Here is a 16218-nt window from a genome sequence, read left to right as displayed (position 1 = left end):
GGTGGTGTAGCACCTGAGAAATCTATAACTTCATCTAAGCTAAGAGACAGGTAAGAGGAGGGTCTGAATTCCCACTCCCACAAGGACATTCCTTCCAACAAGTCCAAACCTACTCTAAGAAGACTACATCTCTCGCCGGGTGGTGGTGGGGCACGCCTTTAATCCCAGCATTTGGAAGGCAGAGGCAGGCAGATTTCTGAGTTCGAGGCCAGCCTGGTCTACAGAGTGAGTTCCAGGACATCCAGGGCTACACAGAGAAGCCCTGTCTCAAAAAAACTGAAAAAAAAAAAAGACTACATGTCCCTAGGGTGCCATTCTCTGTGCCAAGCATATAAAACCCACCACACCTATAAGGAGGAAAATTAGTCCCAATAAAAACTTTTTTTTTATAAAGTGACCTTATTCATGACATTCCTCTATCTCTCTGTCTCTTTCTCACTCTGTCTCTCTGTCTCCCTGTCTCTCTCTCTCCCTCTTTCTTTCTTTCTCTCAATTTGTCTGTCTACAATCTAAAGTACATATATAAGCACATTCTATAAGCACTGTAATTGAAAATAATCTGAATAATGTATGCAACATATCTAGGTTCTACTATCAAAAGCATGATTAAGGCTTAGTAACTACCCTTGGTACTCATAGGAAACTGTTCTGATACAGGGCTCATATGTTAATTCCTTAATATTGGACTCTGCTCAGCTGCTGGGTTTATGCATAGGCAAAGATCCCAAACCTGTTTGGGCACATTAAAACTTCCCTGTCACTCTATGCTATTTGCTTGGAAAATTGTTTTCCTACTTCTTACTCTGAGGTCGTGACTGTAGTTGTCACTGAGGTGCTTTTCTTTTGAACAGACCACAAATGGCTTATGTTCTGAGATCAAGAATCGACAATAGGTCCTCATAAAATTGCAAAGCTTCTGTAAGGCAAAGCTCACAGTCAATAGGACAGAACGACAACAATCAGTTTGGGAAAAGCTTTTTTATCAACACTACATCCCATAGAGGGCTAATATCCAATATATACAAAGAACTCCAGAAGTTGGACTCCAGAGAATCAAATAACCTTATTAAAAACTTGGATAAATTGCTAAACAAAGATTTTCAACTGAGGAGTATCAAATGGCTGAGAAGCACCTAAAGAAATGCTCACCATTCTTAATCATCAGGGGAAATGCCAATCAAAACAACCCTGAGATTGTGTAGTGGCTATTCCTGGTTGTCAACTTGACTCTATCTGGAATGAACTACAATCTAGAATTGGAAGACTCACCTATGATCCTAATCTGGATGCTCAGAGATATAAGTTTCTGACCTGGATCTTGGCAAGGAGATCTTGAAGCATAGTGTCTATGAATTTCAGAAGATTAAGGCAAGGAGATCTCCGAGTTCAAGATCTTCTGGGATTAAAGGCATGGAGGCACACGCCTTTAATCGGAGCCACCCCCTCTGCTCGGGATCTACACGCCTGTAATCTGCTCTACACCCTCTGCTGGAGATATATAAGGACATTGGAAGAAGGAAGATTTACTCACTCTTCCTTGCCTGCTTGCCTCGTGAGACTGAGCAACTGCTAGATCCTTGGACTTGCATCCACAGCTACTGCTGACCATTGTTGGGGAGTTGGACTATGGACTGTAAGTCATCGACAAATTCTCTAGCTATATAAAGAGTAACCATACGTTCTGTGACTCTAGAGAACCCAAACTAATACAGATTCCATCTCACACCAGTCAGAATGGCTAAAATCAAAAACCCAGGTGAGGTGTAGAGATGCTGGTGAGGATGTAGAGAAAGAGAAACACTCCTACATTTCTGGTGGGATTGTAAGCTGGTACAAGCTGTCTGGAAATCAGTATGGCGGCTCCTGAGAATAGTAGACGTAGTACTATGTGAGAACCCAGCCATATCACTCCAGGGGATATATGTTACCCAGAAGATGCTCCACCATGTAATAAGGACAGATATTCCACTATATTCATAGCATTCTTAGTTATACTTTCCCCAGAAGGAGGGGGGTGGGGGACCGGGATTTGAAATGTAAAAAAAGATCATATCCAATAACAAAAGAGACAATCTGAGAACAAAAAAGTTCTCAATTACAGGAAACTACTTAAAAACAAATTTCTGTTCCTCTCAGTTTCTCACCAATATGTTTGTTGATCGATGAGCCATACATTTGATCCCAGCACAGCACAGGGGGAGCACAGGCAGGCAGAGCATTGTACTGGGCGCTAGAGTTTGGTCTGAATGTTAGTGAGTGAAGAATGCCCAGGACTGTGTAGATAATCAGTCTCCTAGAAGGAACTGAAATTAATTGGCTTTGTGTTACTTTGTTTCTTTGATGGTTTTCAGTGGAGACTGTGGAGATCCCGGTTCTGTCCTCAGCATGTGAGGTGGGACTAAAGGCGGGATTAAAGGCAATTCCTGCCCCACCCTACCCATCCCGAGCCATTCCAACCCAAGACCAATATAACAGACCACGTTTGCACAGAACTCTCATAGTTGAAGAAGTCCAGAGAAGTAAGCAGAGCTCTCTGTATGATCCAGAGTCTTGTGAACACCAGGACACAGCTGACGCTGCTTTCCTCATTGTTTGCAGCAAAGGAAGCCCAAGAGAGAAAATGCCAGTGAGTTGGGTGAAATTCATTCATGGTGTCTGTGGGATATTTGTGCCTTAACATATGACCAAACATGGTTAACTTCCTTAAATTTGAACCCATGTCTATAATTTGTAGAGGAAGTAGAACTAGATTTATTTTGTCCTTGGGTTTCTTTGTTTGAGTTCATTGAGTCGGTGTCTTAATTATCCAAGGAGTAGCCCACAACCATCTGGGTGGCCAAGGATCATGAAGAACTTCTGGGAATTGCCATAGGTCTTAGGAGTAGATGACCTTGTGCGAACCTCAAGACACCCATGTTTTGTGATATCGGATGGGAGAGTATAGTTTCACACTTTTGTGTGATACTTTTTTATGTTTGGAGCACAGCAGGAGTTTATTAGGAGATTCTGAAAGGGATTTTTTCCACCCGCAGAAAATGGGAAGACACTGAACTGCAGAGACTGACTGTGGTCTTCTCATTCGAGATGTGCTTCTGTTTCTTACCTTCCATTGATCAAGGGCACCTGTCCTGTTCACTCTAGACATTCCTTGGTTCAACTTTACAGGAGTGCTGTCCCATTTCACGAGAATGGACCAGCTCCAGTGGATGAGGAAGTCAGAGTCCATGGCTTAGCTCGTGCAAAGGCAGTGCCGTTCCTGAGATCATTCACAGCTAGGAGACAGGGATTCCTGTAACATGGACCTGTTTTAATATTTAATGTATTCATTTCTGCACAGAGAGAGGACAACCGAGTGCAGAGTGTGAGAAACACTCAAGAAGCCAATAGGAGGCCGAGGCCGAGGCAGGAAGGCCGAAGATCCTCAGGTATTCAGAGTCAAATCCCTGCTAAACCATAAACCCTGCTCTTATATTTCTTTGGTCTGTGACTGTGAGCAGATGCAAGAGCCCTGATGTGGATATTCGTGTCAGGGTAGCCTGGCACTCAGTGGTTCCTGATGTCTGCCTGTCTCCCAGGAGAGCCAACGGCTCTGAGTGTCTCCCTGTTGTAGATGTGGGTTTGAGTCTATGCAGGCACCACATCCCCTGGTAGCACTAATGCTGTGGATCCTGTTGTATTCTGAGACAATGCTCCTAAATCTGCAGACACCTTGTCTTTCCCAGTGAATGTACTTCTGACTGTGATGAGCAGGGTAGGTGTTGTAACAGGGCTGGTAAGACAGTGTTCATAACCACTTGATAACTGACTGCAGCCCTCTTTGGCCAAGCAATGTGCAGCAAGAGTCCCCGAGAAAAGTTGATGTGGTTGTGTGTGTGACCTTTGATATCTTCATGCCATCCCTCTGCCCCTTGCAGGTCCTTCTGATAGCCCATGGATTGAGCCTGAAATCTGGATCTTCCTGCAAGAGTGAGAAGTGGTGGAATATAAAATGGGGAAGCCAGGCGAGAAAATGTTCCAGAAGGCCAAGTCCCTTAGCAGGCGCCTCTCTAAGCGGTGTCTGAGGAAGAGCTGGAAGAGCTGCCATTTGGGCAGAACACTTTCTGTCTACCCTCTACCCTCCATGTTCATCAGACTCCTGACCCTCTGGCTCCTACTCCACAAGGGGGATCTCTACTTCCTAGACACCAGCTAGCAGCTCTTTCATTCTCTGGCCCTCTGTCTAGAGAACTTGTGGTCTGTGTTTCACAGACTCCAATTCTTCAGAATACTGGGAAAACAGGTTCAAAATTGAGTTGTATATTAGTGCTGGATACAATATCAATGATCAGAATTTGGAAACATCTAAATATCAAAGTTTCAGATATGAAATGAATGTCTGTCGAGGGACATTGCCACCATTCTAAATTTCATTGTGTATGTGTTTGTGTTTATATACATATACACACACATATATATACATACATACACACACATATACACATATATACACACACACCCACACACACACTAGGACACTTACATCACTTTATGTACAATTAAGATCCAGCTATTCTTTATTTTGGAAATCAATCATAACCTCAGGTGATTTGCCTGTAAGTCAGGTTGCCATTGTGACTGCCTTCAACTTGACTACATTTAGAGTTCACTAACCATTTCAATGTCTAGGCACATTTCTGAGATGTTTAGCTTAATCTCTTGAACCAGGATGTGCTACCACTGATCTAGATCTGTGAGTTAGAAAAGTAACCCGTTCCCAGACTTTTTCTTGGGGTGTTTTTTTTTTTTTTTTTTTTTTTTTTTGGTGTTTGGTTTTTTTTGAGACAGGATTTCTCTGTGTTGACCTGGCTGTCTTGTAACTCACACTGTAAACCAGGCTGGCCTTGAACTCAGAAATCTGCATGACTCTGCCTCCCAAGTGCTGGGATTAGAGGCATGCTCCACCACCACCCGGCTCTTTTCCCAGTCTTTAGAGTTGGCAAAACCAGGACCTCATCTTGAATACTTTTTCTGCTATAATCTTATATAAAGGACACAAAGGAACGAAGTTCTTTATTGCCTTCTTGGTATCACCATTCCTGGTAAGTTCATCCACTGACTGGAGGTAGAGGTGTCCATTTTCTGATTGTGATCCTTTTGGAGTTGATGAAGCTTACACAGGGGTCTCCTGAATCTAGTCCCTGAGCCCAGAGTATTCAAACCCCCACATTCCACTTCCTTGCCCCTTCTTCGAACACATGATTCCAAAGGGGGCCTTAGGCATCAATAACATAATGCCAAAACATTCAGTTCAACTTCAAAAGTCTACACGGTCTATAGCACTCTCAAATATGTGAAATGTACAAAGTTCCACATCTGATGTGATTGTCACCTAATGACTGTAGTGCCCTAAAAATCAAAGTCAAAGAGCAGATTACCTACCTCAATCATCACAGGATATTTATTCCTTTTCTAAAATGTCATAGTGGGGAAATAACTGGACCAAAGCAAGATCAAAATTCAGCTGTGCAAATTCCAAACTCTGTGTGTCCATGTCAGTTGAAAATGAGCTCTTCATATCTCCAACTCCTTACATCTTTCTTGTGTGCCACATGAGTAGTTTTTGAATGGTTCCACTGTTTGTTAATACCTTTCCTGGGCAGGTTACCTATGCCTCCGGCTTCTCTAATATCTTGGAGTCTCCAAGGCAACCTAAATTTGCAGCTTCTGGTTCCAATGTCTGGGATCCACACACGATCATCTGGACTCCTCCAAAGGGCTTGGGTCACTTCTCCCTCACTGCCCTGTGTAGTGCTCTAGGATTTGGTTGATGACACTCCATTGTTGCTGTTCTTGGTGGGAATCCTATGGTGTTGGCATCTCCAATAGATTGGGGTCTTCTACTGCATCTAGGCTTCACCAATAGCCTCTCATAGACTCCCTCATTGGTGCCTCTCTTCTAATTCTTTGCATGACCACTTCAGTCCCAAGTTATCAACTCCCACTATAGCTTTATCTTCACAAATGACCTTAAGGCTCTTGGCCCTGATGTCCATAGTATCCCCACAGTCGCATCTTGTGAGTGCAACCTGAACACCTCGGAATTCCTAGAGTCTGCTCTACCAACCAAAGAGCATCCATGGGATGTTCTGAGGCCTCAGGCACATATGTATCAGAGGACTGCCTTGTTTATTCTCCATGGGAAAGGATGATCCTAATCCTATACATATTTTAAGTACTAGAGTAGGAGTAATACCCAGTGGGGTCTACCTTCTGAGAGAATAAGGAAAAGGCAGTGGATGGAGGAAACCTCTGAGGAAGGATTTTGAGAAGGGAATCCTTTGGGATGGAAATAAATTCATGAATTTTAAATGAAGAAAGAAGAAGAAAAACAGAAATAAATACAAACAAACCACCAACACCAACACCAACAAAAACAAAAAGCCTTGCCTGGCCTCTTCCAGTGCCAAGACTCAGCTGCTTTCCATGACCTCTTTAGATCTTAAAGACCCACACCACCTGGATGATTTTCATCCATTACCATGTCCAGCTACAGCACGAGGTACAACCTTGGCAATCTCTTGAACACAGCTTCTGTGTGTTCTCATAAAATACTCCCCATAAGATTTCACCTCAGGGATGCTGGTCTGTTCTTAATCACCCCTAATTTCTATTCTGCAGCTAGCTATCATCAATTGACCCAGTAACCCCTCCTGCTCCTGATTCTAATGCTAGAGCCACATGGAAGTGGAAACTCCTAGATTCTTTGGCAAGTAAGTTATGCTAAATGATGTATCATTGGGTCACAGAGGTGAAAGGATGTCGTTCTGAGGTGAACACAGGTGAGCGGATCTTTTGCTGGAGCAGACACAGGTGAAAGGCTGATTTGATATAGCAGATAAGTGAAAGGACCTGTGAGGTCAGAGTGTAATGAGATCCCACTAACAGTGGGGAATGAGCGCTGAAGAGTGGTTTGATGTGTTCTGTGTTACTGTTCTTCACTAACTAGAAACAAGTATCGCTTCGCCTTCCATAGAGTTATTGAGTCATTACTCGTGGTGATGCTGCCACTGAGAGAACCTTGCCCTAGAAATGCTACCTACATTCCCGTGTCAGCTTTGTACGTCTGTGGGCTTCTTCATGCCAGTTGGCATGTCTTGCCATTTCTTCAAAACTGGCATGTAGCTTCTGGTTTCTGACTGGTGTCTGCTTGAGTAGAGGACTGGTCTGCAGCAACTGAATCTTATTTGGTGTTAGCTATAGGAATGAACTCATGTCCAAGATATAGCTTGCCCCCAAAACCTATTGATGAACAACTCCACTTTACCCATATCCTAATAACTTTTCTCTTCCACTACCTCTGCTTGTTGTGGGCAAGAGGAAAGATGGACACCTTATTAACAGAATGGTGCAAAATCATTGATGCCTAATTACCTCACTTGGCCAAAGTTAGGCAGAGTTGTGCTGGAGGCTGGGTCTGCAACATGGCACCCCATGCTCTATTTCATCTTTATCAGCTTTCTGTGTTCAATGATTTCATTCATTGCCACAACTTGCCTTTCTTTCTTTCTTGCTTTCTTTCTTGCTTGCTTTCTTGCTTGCTTTCTTTCTTTCTTGCTTTCTTGCTTTCTTGCTGTCTTTCTTTCTTGCTTTCTTTCTTTCTTTCTTTTACTTCTTCTTCTTCGTCTTCTTCTTCTTCTTCGTCTTCTTCTTCTTCTTCTTCTTCTTCTTCTTCTTCTTCTCCTCCTCCTCCTCCTCCTCCTCCTCCTCCTCTTCCTCCTCCTCCTCCTCCTCCTCCTCTTCTTCTTCTTCTTCTTCTTCTTCTTCTTCTTCTTCTTTGCTTTTGGAGACAGGGTTTCTGTGTATAATCCTGGCTGTCCTGGAATTCACTTTGTAAACCAGGCTGGCCTTGAATTCTGAAATCTGCCTACCTCTGCCTCCCATTTGCTGGGATGAAAGACATGTGCCACCACTGCCCGCCTTAAACTTGGCTTTCTTAGAACTTAATCTTTCTTCTGACTTGGAACTCAGAGATCTTAAGGCCTCTGTCTCCTGAGTCCTGGGATGAAAGTTGTGTACCCCTTAGACCCAACTTATGCTTGTCTCCACCTAGGGCTTGTTCCATTCCAAGCTAGTCTTGTTCTTAAAGATCTGCTTGCATTTGTCTTCTGGGATTAAAGGGGTGTACCCTGCAGCTCAGGCCTATATTCTACAAGGGCCCTGCTCCTCAAGACAAGATCAAAACCCTGTTTCTTAGAGTTTCTATATCTGTAACACAATTGTGCCCTGCCCTCCGTTTCTGGATTGTTGTTCATTCCAGATTAAAACATAGAATTGTTCTTTATTCACATGAAAAGACATCAATAAGCTTCTCTGGGTGGGATTTTGCCCAGAGACCACCATTCCCTTAATCTCATTATCTCCTTGAATACAGCATTCAGCTGCATTTCACCTTCTGGTGACACCAAATTGATTGAACCATAGTATTTGTATTTTGGTTTTTAACTTTGCACTGCTTTGTCCTCATGGTCTGGATCACAGAAAACTAAAGAACAAAGTCTATGCTGGACTTCTGAAAGACTTCCTTTGTCAGTGCAATTAATCTCAGTCTCTTCACCTTACCCTCAGATAGACTCTTCGGACAATGACAAAGAGCAGCTACACTCTTCAACAAATATCAGAAAAACAGTCTCTAGGCCCATACTAACATTCCTCTCCTCTGAAACCTCTTGAGCCTTGCTCCCACAGTTCAAACAACCATCACCAACACCAACCACATCCCTACTAGAGTGACCCATCCTGATCCACATAAGGCATCCCATGGCTTTTCCAATCCAAAGCTGACAAACTCAAAGTCCTCATATCCACATTCCTTTAATTAAAAATCTGTTCAGGCCTATCCCAGCAATACCTCACTCCTGGTCCCAGCTTCCACCTTACTTTGTGTTCCCATTGCTGCAAAGACACACCATGATCAACAACTCTTAGGAAAGACAATATTTACTTGGGAATGACATGGGGTTCTGAGGTTCAGCCCAATATCATCAAGGCAAGAACCATGGCAGCATCTAGGCAGACATGGTGGTGTAGCACCTGAGAAATCTATAACTTCATCTAAGCTAAGAGACAGGTAAGAGGAGGTTCTGAATACCCACTCCCACAAGGACATTCCTTCCAACAAGTCCAAACCTACTCTAAGAAGAGTACATCTCTCGCTGGGTGGTGGTGGGGCACGCCTTTAATCCCAGAATTTGGAAGGCAGAGGCAGGCAGATTTCTGAGTTCGAGGCCAGCCTGGTCTACAGAGTGAGTTCCAGGACAGCCAGGGCTACACAGAGAAGCCCTGTCTCAAAAAAACTGAAAAAAAAAAAAAGACTACATGTTCCTAGGTTGCCATTCTCTGTGCCAAGCATATAAAACCAACCACACCTATAAGGAGGAAAATTAGTCCCAATAAAAGCTTTTTTTTTTTTATAAAGTGACCTTATTCATGACATCCCTCTATCTCTCTGTCTCTTTCTCACTCTGTCTCTCTGTCTCTCTGTCTCCCTGTCTCTCTCTCTCCCTCTTTCTTTCTTTCTCTCAATTTGTCTGTCTACAACCTAAAGTACATATATAAGCACATTCTATAAGCACAGAAATTGAAAATAATCTGAATAATGTATGCAACATATCTAGGTTCTACTATCAAAAGCATGATTAAGGCTTAGTAACTACCCTTGGTACTCATAGGAAACTGTTCTGATACAGGGCTCATATGTTAATTCCTTAATATTGGACTCTGCTCAGCTGCTGGGTTTATGCATAGGCAAAGATCCCAAACCTGTTTGGGGACATTAAAACTTCCCTGTCACTCTATGCTATTTGCTTGGAAAATTGTTTTCCAACTTCTTACTCTGAGGTCGTGACTGTAGTTGTCACTGAGGTGCTTTTCTTTAGAACAGACCGCAAATGGCTTATGTTCTGAGATCAAGAATCGACAATGGGTCCTCAAAATTGCAAAGCTTCTGTAAGGCAAAGCTCACAGTCAATAGGACAGAACGACAACAATCAGTTTGGGAAAAGCTTTTTTATCAACACTACATCCCATAGAGGGCTAATATCCAATATATACAAAGAACTCCAGAAGCTGGACTCCAGAGAATCAAATAACCTTATTAAAAACTTGGATAAATTGCTAAACAAAGATTTTCAACTGAGGAGTATCAAATGGCTGAGAAGCACCTAAAGAAATGCTCACCATTCTTAATCATCAGGGGAAATGCCAATCAAAACAACCCTGAGATTGTGTAGTGGCTATTCCTGGTTGTCAACTTGACTCTATCTGGAATGAACTACAATCTAGAATTGGAAGACTCACCTATGATCCTAATCTGGAGGCTCAGAGATGTAAGTTTCTGACCTGGATCTTGGCAAGGAGATCTTGAAGCATACTGGCTGTGAATTTCAGAAGATTAAGGCAAGGAGATCTCTGAGTTCAAGATCTTCTGGGATTAAAGGCATGGAGGCACACGCCTTTAATCGGGGCCCCCCCCTCTGCTGGAGATCCACACGCCTGTAATCTGCGCTACACCCTCTGCTGGAGATATATAAGAACATTGGAAGAAGGAAGATTTACTCACTCTTCCTTGCCTGCTTGCCTCGTGAGACTGAGCAACTGCTAGATCCTTGGACTTGCATCCACATCTGCTGCTGACCATTGGGAGTTGGACTATGGACTGTAAGTCATCGACAAATTCTCTAACTATATAAAGACTATCCATACGTTCTGTGACTCTAGAGAACCCAAACTAATACAGATTCCATCTCACACCAGTCAGAATGGCTAAAATCAAAAACCCAGGTGAGGTGTAGAGATGCTGGTGAGGATGTAGATAAAGAGGAACACTCCTACATTTCTGGTGGGATTGTAAGCTGGTACAAGCTGTCTGGGAATCAGTATGGCGGCTCCTGAGAATAGTAGACTATGTGAGGACCTAGCCATATCACTCCAGGGCATATATATACCCAGAAGATGCTCCACCATGTAATAAGGACAGATACTCCACTATATTCATAGCATTCTTAGTTATACTTTCCCCAGAAGGTGGGGGAAACCAGGGTTTGAAATGTAAATAAAGACCATATCCAATCAAAAAAGAGACTGGGTTCTCAATTACAGGAAACTACTTAAAAACAAATTTCTGTTCCTCTCAGTTTCTCACCAATATGTTTGTTGATCGATGAGCCACATATTTGATCCCAGCACAGCACAGGGGGAGCACAGGCAGGCAGAGCATTGTACTGGGCACTAGAGTTTGCTCTGAATTTTAGTGAGTGAAGAATGCCCAGGACTGTGTAGATAATCAGTCTCCTAGAAGGAACTGAAATTAATTGGCTTCTTGTTACTTTGTTTCTTTGATGGTTTTCAGTGGAGACTGTGGAGATCCCGGTTCTGTCCTCAGCATGTGAGGTGGGACTAAAGGCGGGATTAAAGGCAATTCCTGCCCCACCCTACCCATCCCGAGCCATTCCAACCCAAGACCAATATAACAGACCACGTTTGCACAGAACTCTCATAGTTGAAGAAGTCCAGAGAAGTAAGCAGAGCTCTCTGTATAATCCAGAGTCTTGTGAACACCAGGACACAGCTGACGCTGCTTTCCTCATTGTTTGCAGCAAAGGAAGCCCAAGAGAGAAAATGCCAGTGAGTTGGGTGAAATTCATTCATGGTGTCTGTGGGATATTTGTGCCTTAACATATGACCAAACATGGTTAACTTCCTTAAATTTGAACCCATGTCTATAATTTGTAGAGGAAGTAGAACTAGATTTATTTTGTCCTTGGGTTTCTTTGTTTGAGTTCATTGAGTCGGTGTCTTAATTATCCAAGGAGTAGCCCACAACCATCTGGGTGGCCAAGGATCATGAAGAACTTCTGGGAATTGCCATAGGTCTTAGGAGTAGATGACCTTGTGCGCACCTCAAGACACCCATGTTTTGTGATATCGGATGGGAGAGTATAGTTTCACACTTTTGTGTGATACTTTTTTATGTTTGGAGCACAGCAGGAGTTTATTAGGAGATTCTGAAAGGGATTTTTTCCACCCGCAGAAAATGGGAAGACATTGAACTGCAGAGACTGACTGTGGTCTTCTCAGTCGAGATGTGCTTCTGTTTCTTACCTTCCATTGATCAAGGGCACCTGTCCTGTTCACTCTAGACATTCCTTGGTTCAACTTTACAGGAGTGCTGTCCCATTTCATGAGAATGGACCAGCTCCAGTGGATGAGGAAGTCAGAGTCCATGGCTTAGCTCTTGCAAAGGCAGTGCCAATCCTGAGATCATTCACAGCTAGGAGACAGGGATTCCTGTAGCATGGACCTGTTTTAATATTTAATGTATTCATTTCTGCACAGAGAGAGGACAACCGAGTGAAGAGTGTGAGAAACACTCAAGAAGCCAATAGGAGGCCGAGGCCGAGGCAGGAAGGCCGAAGATCCTCAGGTATTCAGAGTCAAATCCCTGCTAAACCATAAACCCTGCTCTTATATTTCTTTAGTCTGTGACTGTGAGCAGATGCAAGAGCCCTGATGTGGACATCCGTGTCAAGGGTAGCCTGGCACTCAGTGGTCCCTGATGTCTGCCTGTATCCCAGGAAAGCCAACGGATCTGAGTGTCTCCCTGTTGTAGATGTGGGTTTGAGTCTATGCAGGCACCACATCCCCTGGTAGCACTAATGCTGTGGATCCTGTTTCTTCTGAGACAATGCTCCTAAATCTGCAGACACCTTGTCTTTCCCAGTGAATGTACTTCTGACTGTGAAGAGCAGGGTAGGTGTTGTAACAGGGCTGGTAAGACAGTGTCCATAACCACTTGATAACTGACTGCAGCCCTTTTTGGCCAAGCAATGTGCAGCAAGAGTCCCCGAGAAAAGTTGATGTGGTTGTGTGTGTGACCTTTGATATCTTCATGCCATCCCTCTGCCCCTTGCAGGTCCTTCTGATAGCCCATGGATTGAGCCTGAAATCTGGATCTTCCTGCAAGAGTGGGAAGTGGTGGAATATAAAATGGGGAAGCCAGGCGAGAAAATGTTCCAGAAGGCCAAGTCCCTTAGCAGGCGCCTCTCTAAGCGGCGTCTGAGGAAGAGCTGGAAGAGCTGTCTTGATCTGATGCTGCAGATGAAGGACCTGCATGAAACTCTCTGTCACGAGAGGGCAAGGCCTGACCCCTTGTTTTCTCCTTATGCATGGGACCTCTACAAGATCTTGGGCCACAGGTCCCAGAGAGGCCATTTCCCAGGTGAGCCTCTTGTGTAGAAAAGGCTTTCATGTCCCAGAGCGTAGCATCAGCTGGGGATAGAGCAGAGCACAGAATTGAGGAAGTCCTTTTCCCATAGGCCTTTACTTCACATAGCAGTCTGCTCTGTGTGTCTAAGTTCCTCAGTCACCCCTAGACAATGGAATGTGGACTTGCTCTGCGTTCACTCTGACTTAGAGGCCAGGCAATTACTTTGAGTGCCTCAGGGAAGGTGAGGGTGCCATGCTTATGCTCTCTCCCCTTCTCCTCCTTTCAGGTCCTTGGTGTGATGGGCGTGGTTTCCTGCCTGCAGACCAAACTCCTTACCTCTGCATTGGTGGGGCTGACTCTCCAGGTATGGGCCTTGGGATTGCCAAATCCATCCACCTATTGGAAAGCTTAATCGGATCTCATCACTCATGATGGCCGAGGGTCATATACTGATTTCCAGTTGGCATGATTGAAATTCCGATATTCCTTTACATTACTACCTCTTGTAAGTTTTACTGCACGTGTTTGTGTCAGGAATATTCTATCATGTTAGGCACAATTATGACGCAATAAATTATATAATGCATTTGCCATTCTTCCTTGGATGGTAGTATCACATTCCTGCCATTGAATACAGGTTATTGTTTCCTTTGGAAATTAGGCATGACCTAAGGAGACATTATTGTCAGCAGTTGACTGGAGGTTGCCTGCTCAGGGGAGTTCTTTGTTGTCCAGTTGATTCCATCTTAGTTGCAAACAAACAAATTAAAAAAAAAATTCTGTTTGTCTCTGGTTTTAAGACACAAGAAGGGAAGATAGTTAGCAACTGTGTGAGTTTGGCATCCCAAGCCTTTAATTCCACCCCTCGGGAGATGGGAGCCAGAGGCAAGCAGAGCAGTATGATGTCTTGGAAAGTTCGTTTTGTTTTTTTTTTTAATTTATTTGTTATATTTAGTACACTGTGGCTATCCTCAGACAGACCAGGGTGGGCCTCAGGTCTCATTGCAGATGGTTGTGAGCCATCATGTGGGTGCTGGGATTTGATTTTATGACCTTTGGAAGAGCAGTAGGTGCTCTTAAGCACTGGAACCATATCTCCAGTCTCGAGACTGTAGTCTTAATGTTAGTGAGTTGTAGGATGACCAGCAGTATGGACGAGAACCCAATGCTCTAAAAGTTTGTTTTTTGTTTTGTTTTGTTTTTTGTTTTTTTGGGGGGGGGGATTTGGTTTTTTTCGAGACAGGGTTTCTCTGTATAGCCCTGGCTGTCCTGGAGCTCTCTCTGTAGACCAGGCTGGCCTCCAACTCAGAAATCCACCTGCCTCTGCCTCCCAGAGTGCTGGGATTACAGGCGTGCTCCACCACCGCCCGGCTTCCAATGCTCTAAAAGTAACTTAATGACTGACCTTGGCTTCACTTCACATCTCTCATCATTTTCAATCCAGACAGTGTGGTCTTCCCATGTTGTTTAATAGTTCCTGTAATCTGCCCATTACTAAAACCTAAAATCTGAAAGGTTATTTCCTTGTTCTATAGCTGAAGACAGAGTTGAATTCCCAGTGAGTGTAGCTCTTGGTATTAAGAGCCACGTAAACTCTGGATCCTTGGCTCTCAAGCATTGTTCCTAACCTCTTGCAAACAGAAAGAGGCCATTTCTGGAAGCTCACTGTGTGGGAAGAGTCCCTGAAATAGCTGATATATACATATGCCTGACATCTGATACACTCATCCCGTCCCTCTGTCCCTGCAGGTCTTTCCCCTAGCCCGTGGACAGACCTTGAAATCAGGATCTTCCTGCAGCAGTGGGAAGCAGTTGAACTCGGCCACCCAGGCCAGAAGATGGAGAAGAAGACCAGCGCAGTTTTCCAGCGTCTCCATCAGTTGGGCCTGAGCAAGACCTTCGAAAGCTGTCTGGACCTGATGCTCAGCCTGCAGGATCTGCACAGGACTCTCTGTAATGAGAGACCAGGGACCATCCCCTTGTTTTCTCCTTATGCAGAAGCTCTCTACAGGATCTTGGGCCACAAATGTCAGGGAGGCCCTGTCCCAGGTGAGTCTCTTCTGCATTGACTCTTTGGTTACTGTAAATAGTGGCACAGCTGGCCTGTCCTTCATGAGCACAGAGCTGAGCAGACCATGTAGCAAGTCCCCTTTCCCACAGGAGTGTCCTCTGTGTGTCTAACTTCCTGTGTCAGCCCAAGGCAATGGAAGGTGGACTTGTTCATTGTTGACTGTGATCCAGAGGCCAGGCCATTGCTTATAGTGACTCAGGGCGAGTGAAGACACCATGTTTATGCTCTCTGTGTTTCTTCTACTCTCAGGTGCTCTGTATGGATGGTCTGGGAACTCCCTGTCTTCCATGGAACCTCAACATCCAATGGTGATGCCATCTCCAGTATACCAGTCTTGGGATGATGACATGTCTGCACCTTCTGCACAGCTCCATGGGAACCCATCCCCGATGATGTCCAGTCAGCATTCAATGTTTCCCAGCAAGGAAGCCTGGAATGCTACCTATCCATTGACAGTTCCACATGGACTTCCCGCCTCTCTCCCTGGAGACACCAACCTTCAGATGCCATGGTCAACTTGGGATGACACCTCAAGTTCTCAGTGAAGACATGTTGAGACTTTTTTCCCTCTAAAAGACCCCTCAGAATCGTACGGCATCATATAAGTACTCCATTTCTCTATCTCCATGGAAAGGAAAATGTGAAATTAAATTAAGTTCTGTGACATGACTCTCTTCTCAAGCTTTATTCTTGTTACTTTAGTTGAGGACCTAAGTGTAGAGGGGAGGATATGTGGCACTTGAGGGTGCCGGCTCCATTTTGGCAGAACACTTTCTGTCTACCCTCTACCCTCCATGTTCATCAGACTTCTGACCCTCGGGCTCCTACTCCACAAGGGGGATCTCTACTTCCTAGACACCAGCTATCAGCTCTTTCATTCTCTGGCCCTCTGTCTAGAGAACTT

At 44.3% G+C, this 16218-nt stretch overlaps 1 protein-coding gene across 1 annotated transcript; it reads left to right on the top strand.

Moving 5' to 3' along the window:
* Positions 1–1734: 1734 nt before the first annotated feature.
* Positions 1735–15859, top strand: LOC127690707 (uncharacterized). The gene is made up of 8 exons (XM_052190271.1): positions 1735–1756; positions 2352–2626; positions 6476–6538; positions 12373–12460; positions 12950–13255; positions 13530–13607; positions 14993–15292; positions 15564–15859. The coding sequence occupies exons 1-8, from the start codon at positions 1735–1737 to the stop codon at positions 15857–15859; spliced, it is 1428 nt and encodes a 475-aa protein (XP_052046231.1).
* Positions 15860–16218: the final 359 nt, after the last annotated feature.

This window comes from Apodemus sylvaticus, chromosome 8 (genome assembly GCF_947179515.1).
Source record: "Apodemus sylvaticus chromosome 8, mApoSyl1.1, whole genome shotgun sequence".
Lineage (NCBI taxonomy): Eukaryota > Metazoa > Chordata > Mammalia > Rodentia > Muridae > Apodemus > Apodemus sylvaticus.
Note: the sequence above shows the minus strand (reverse complement) of the source record. Positions and strands in the feature narration are given on the sequence as shown.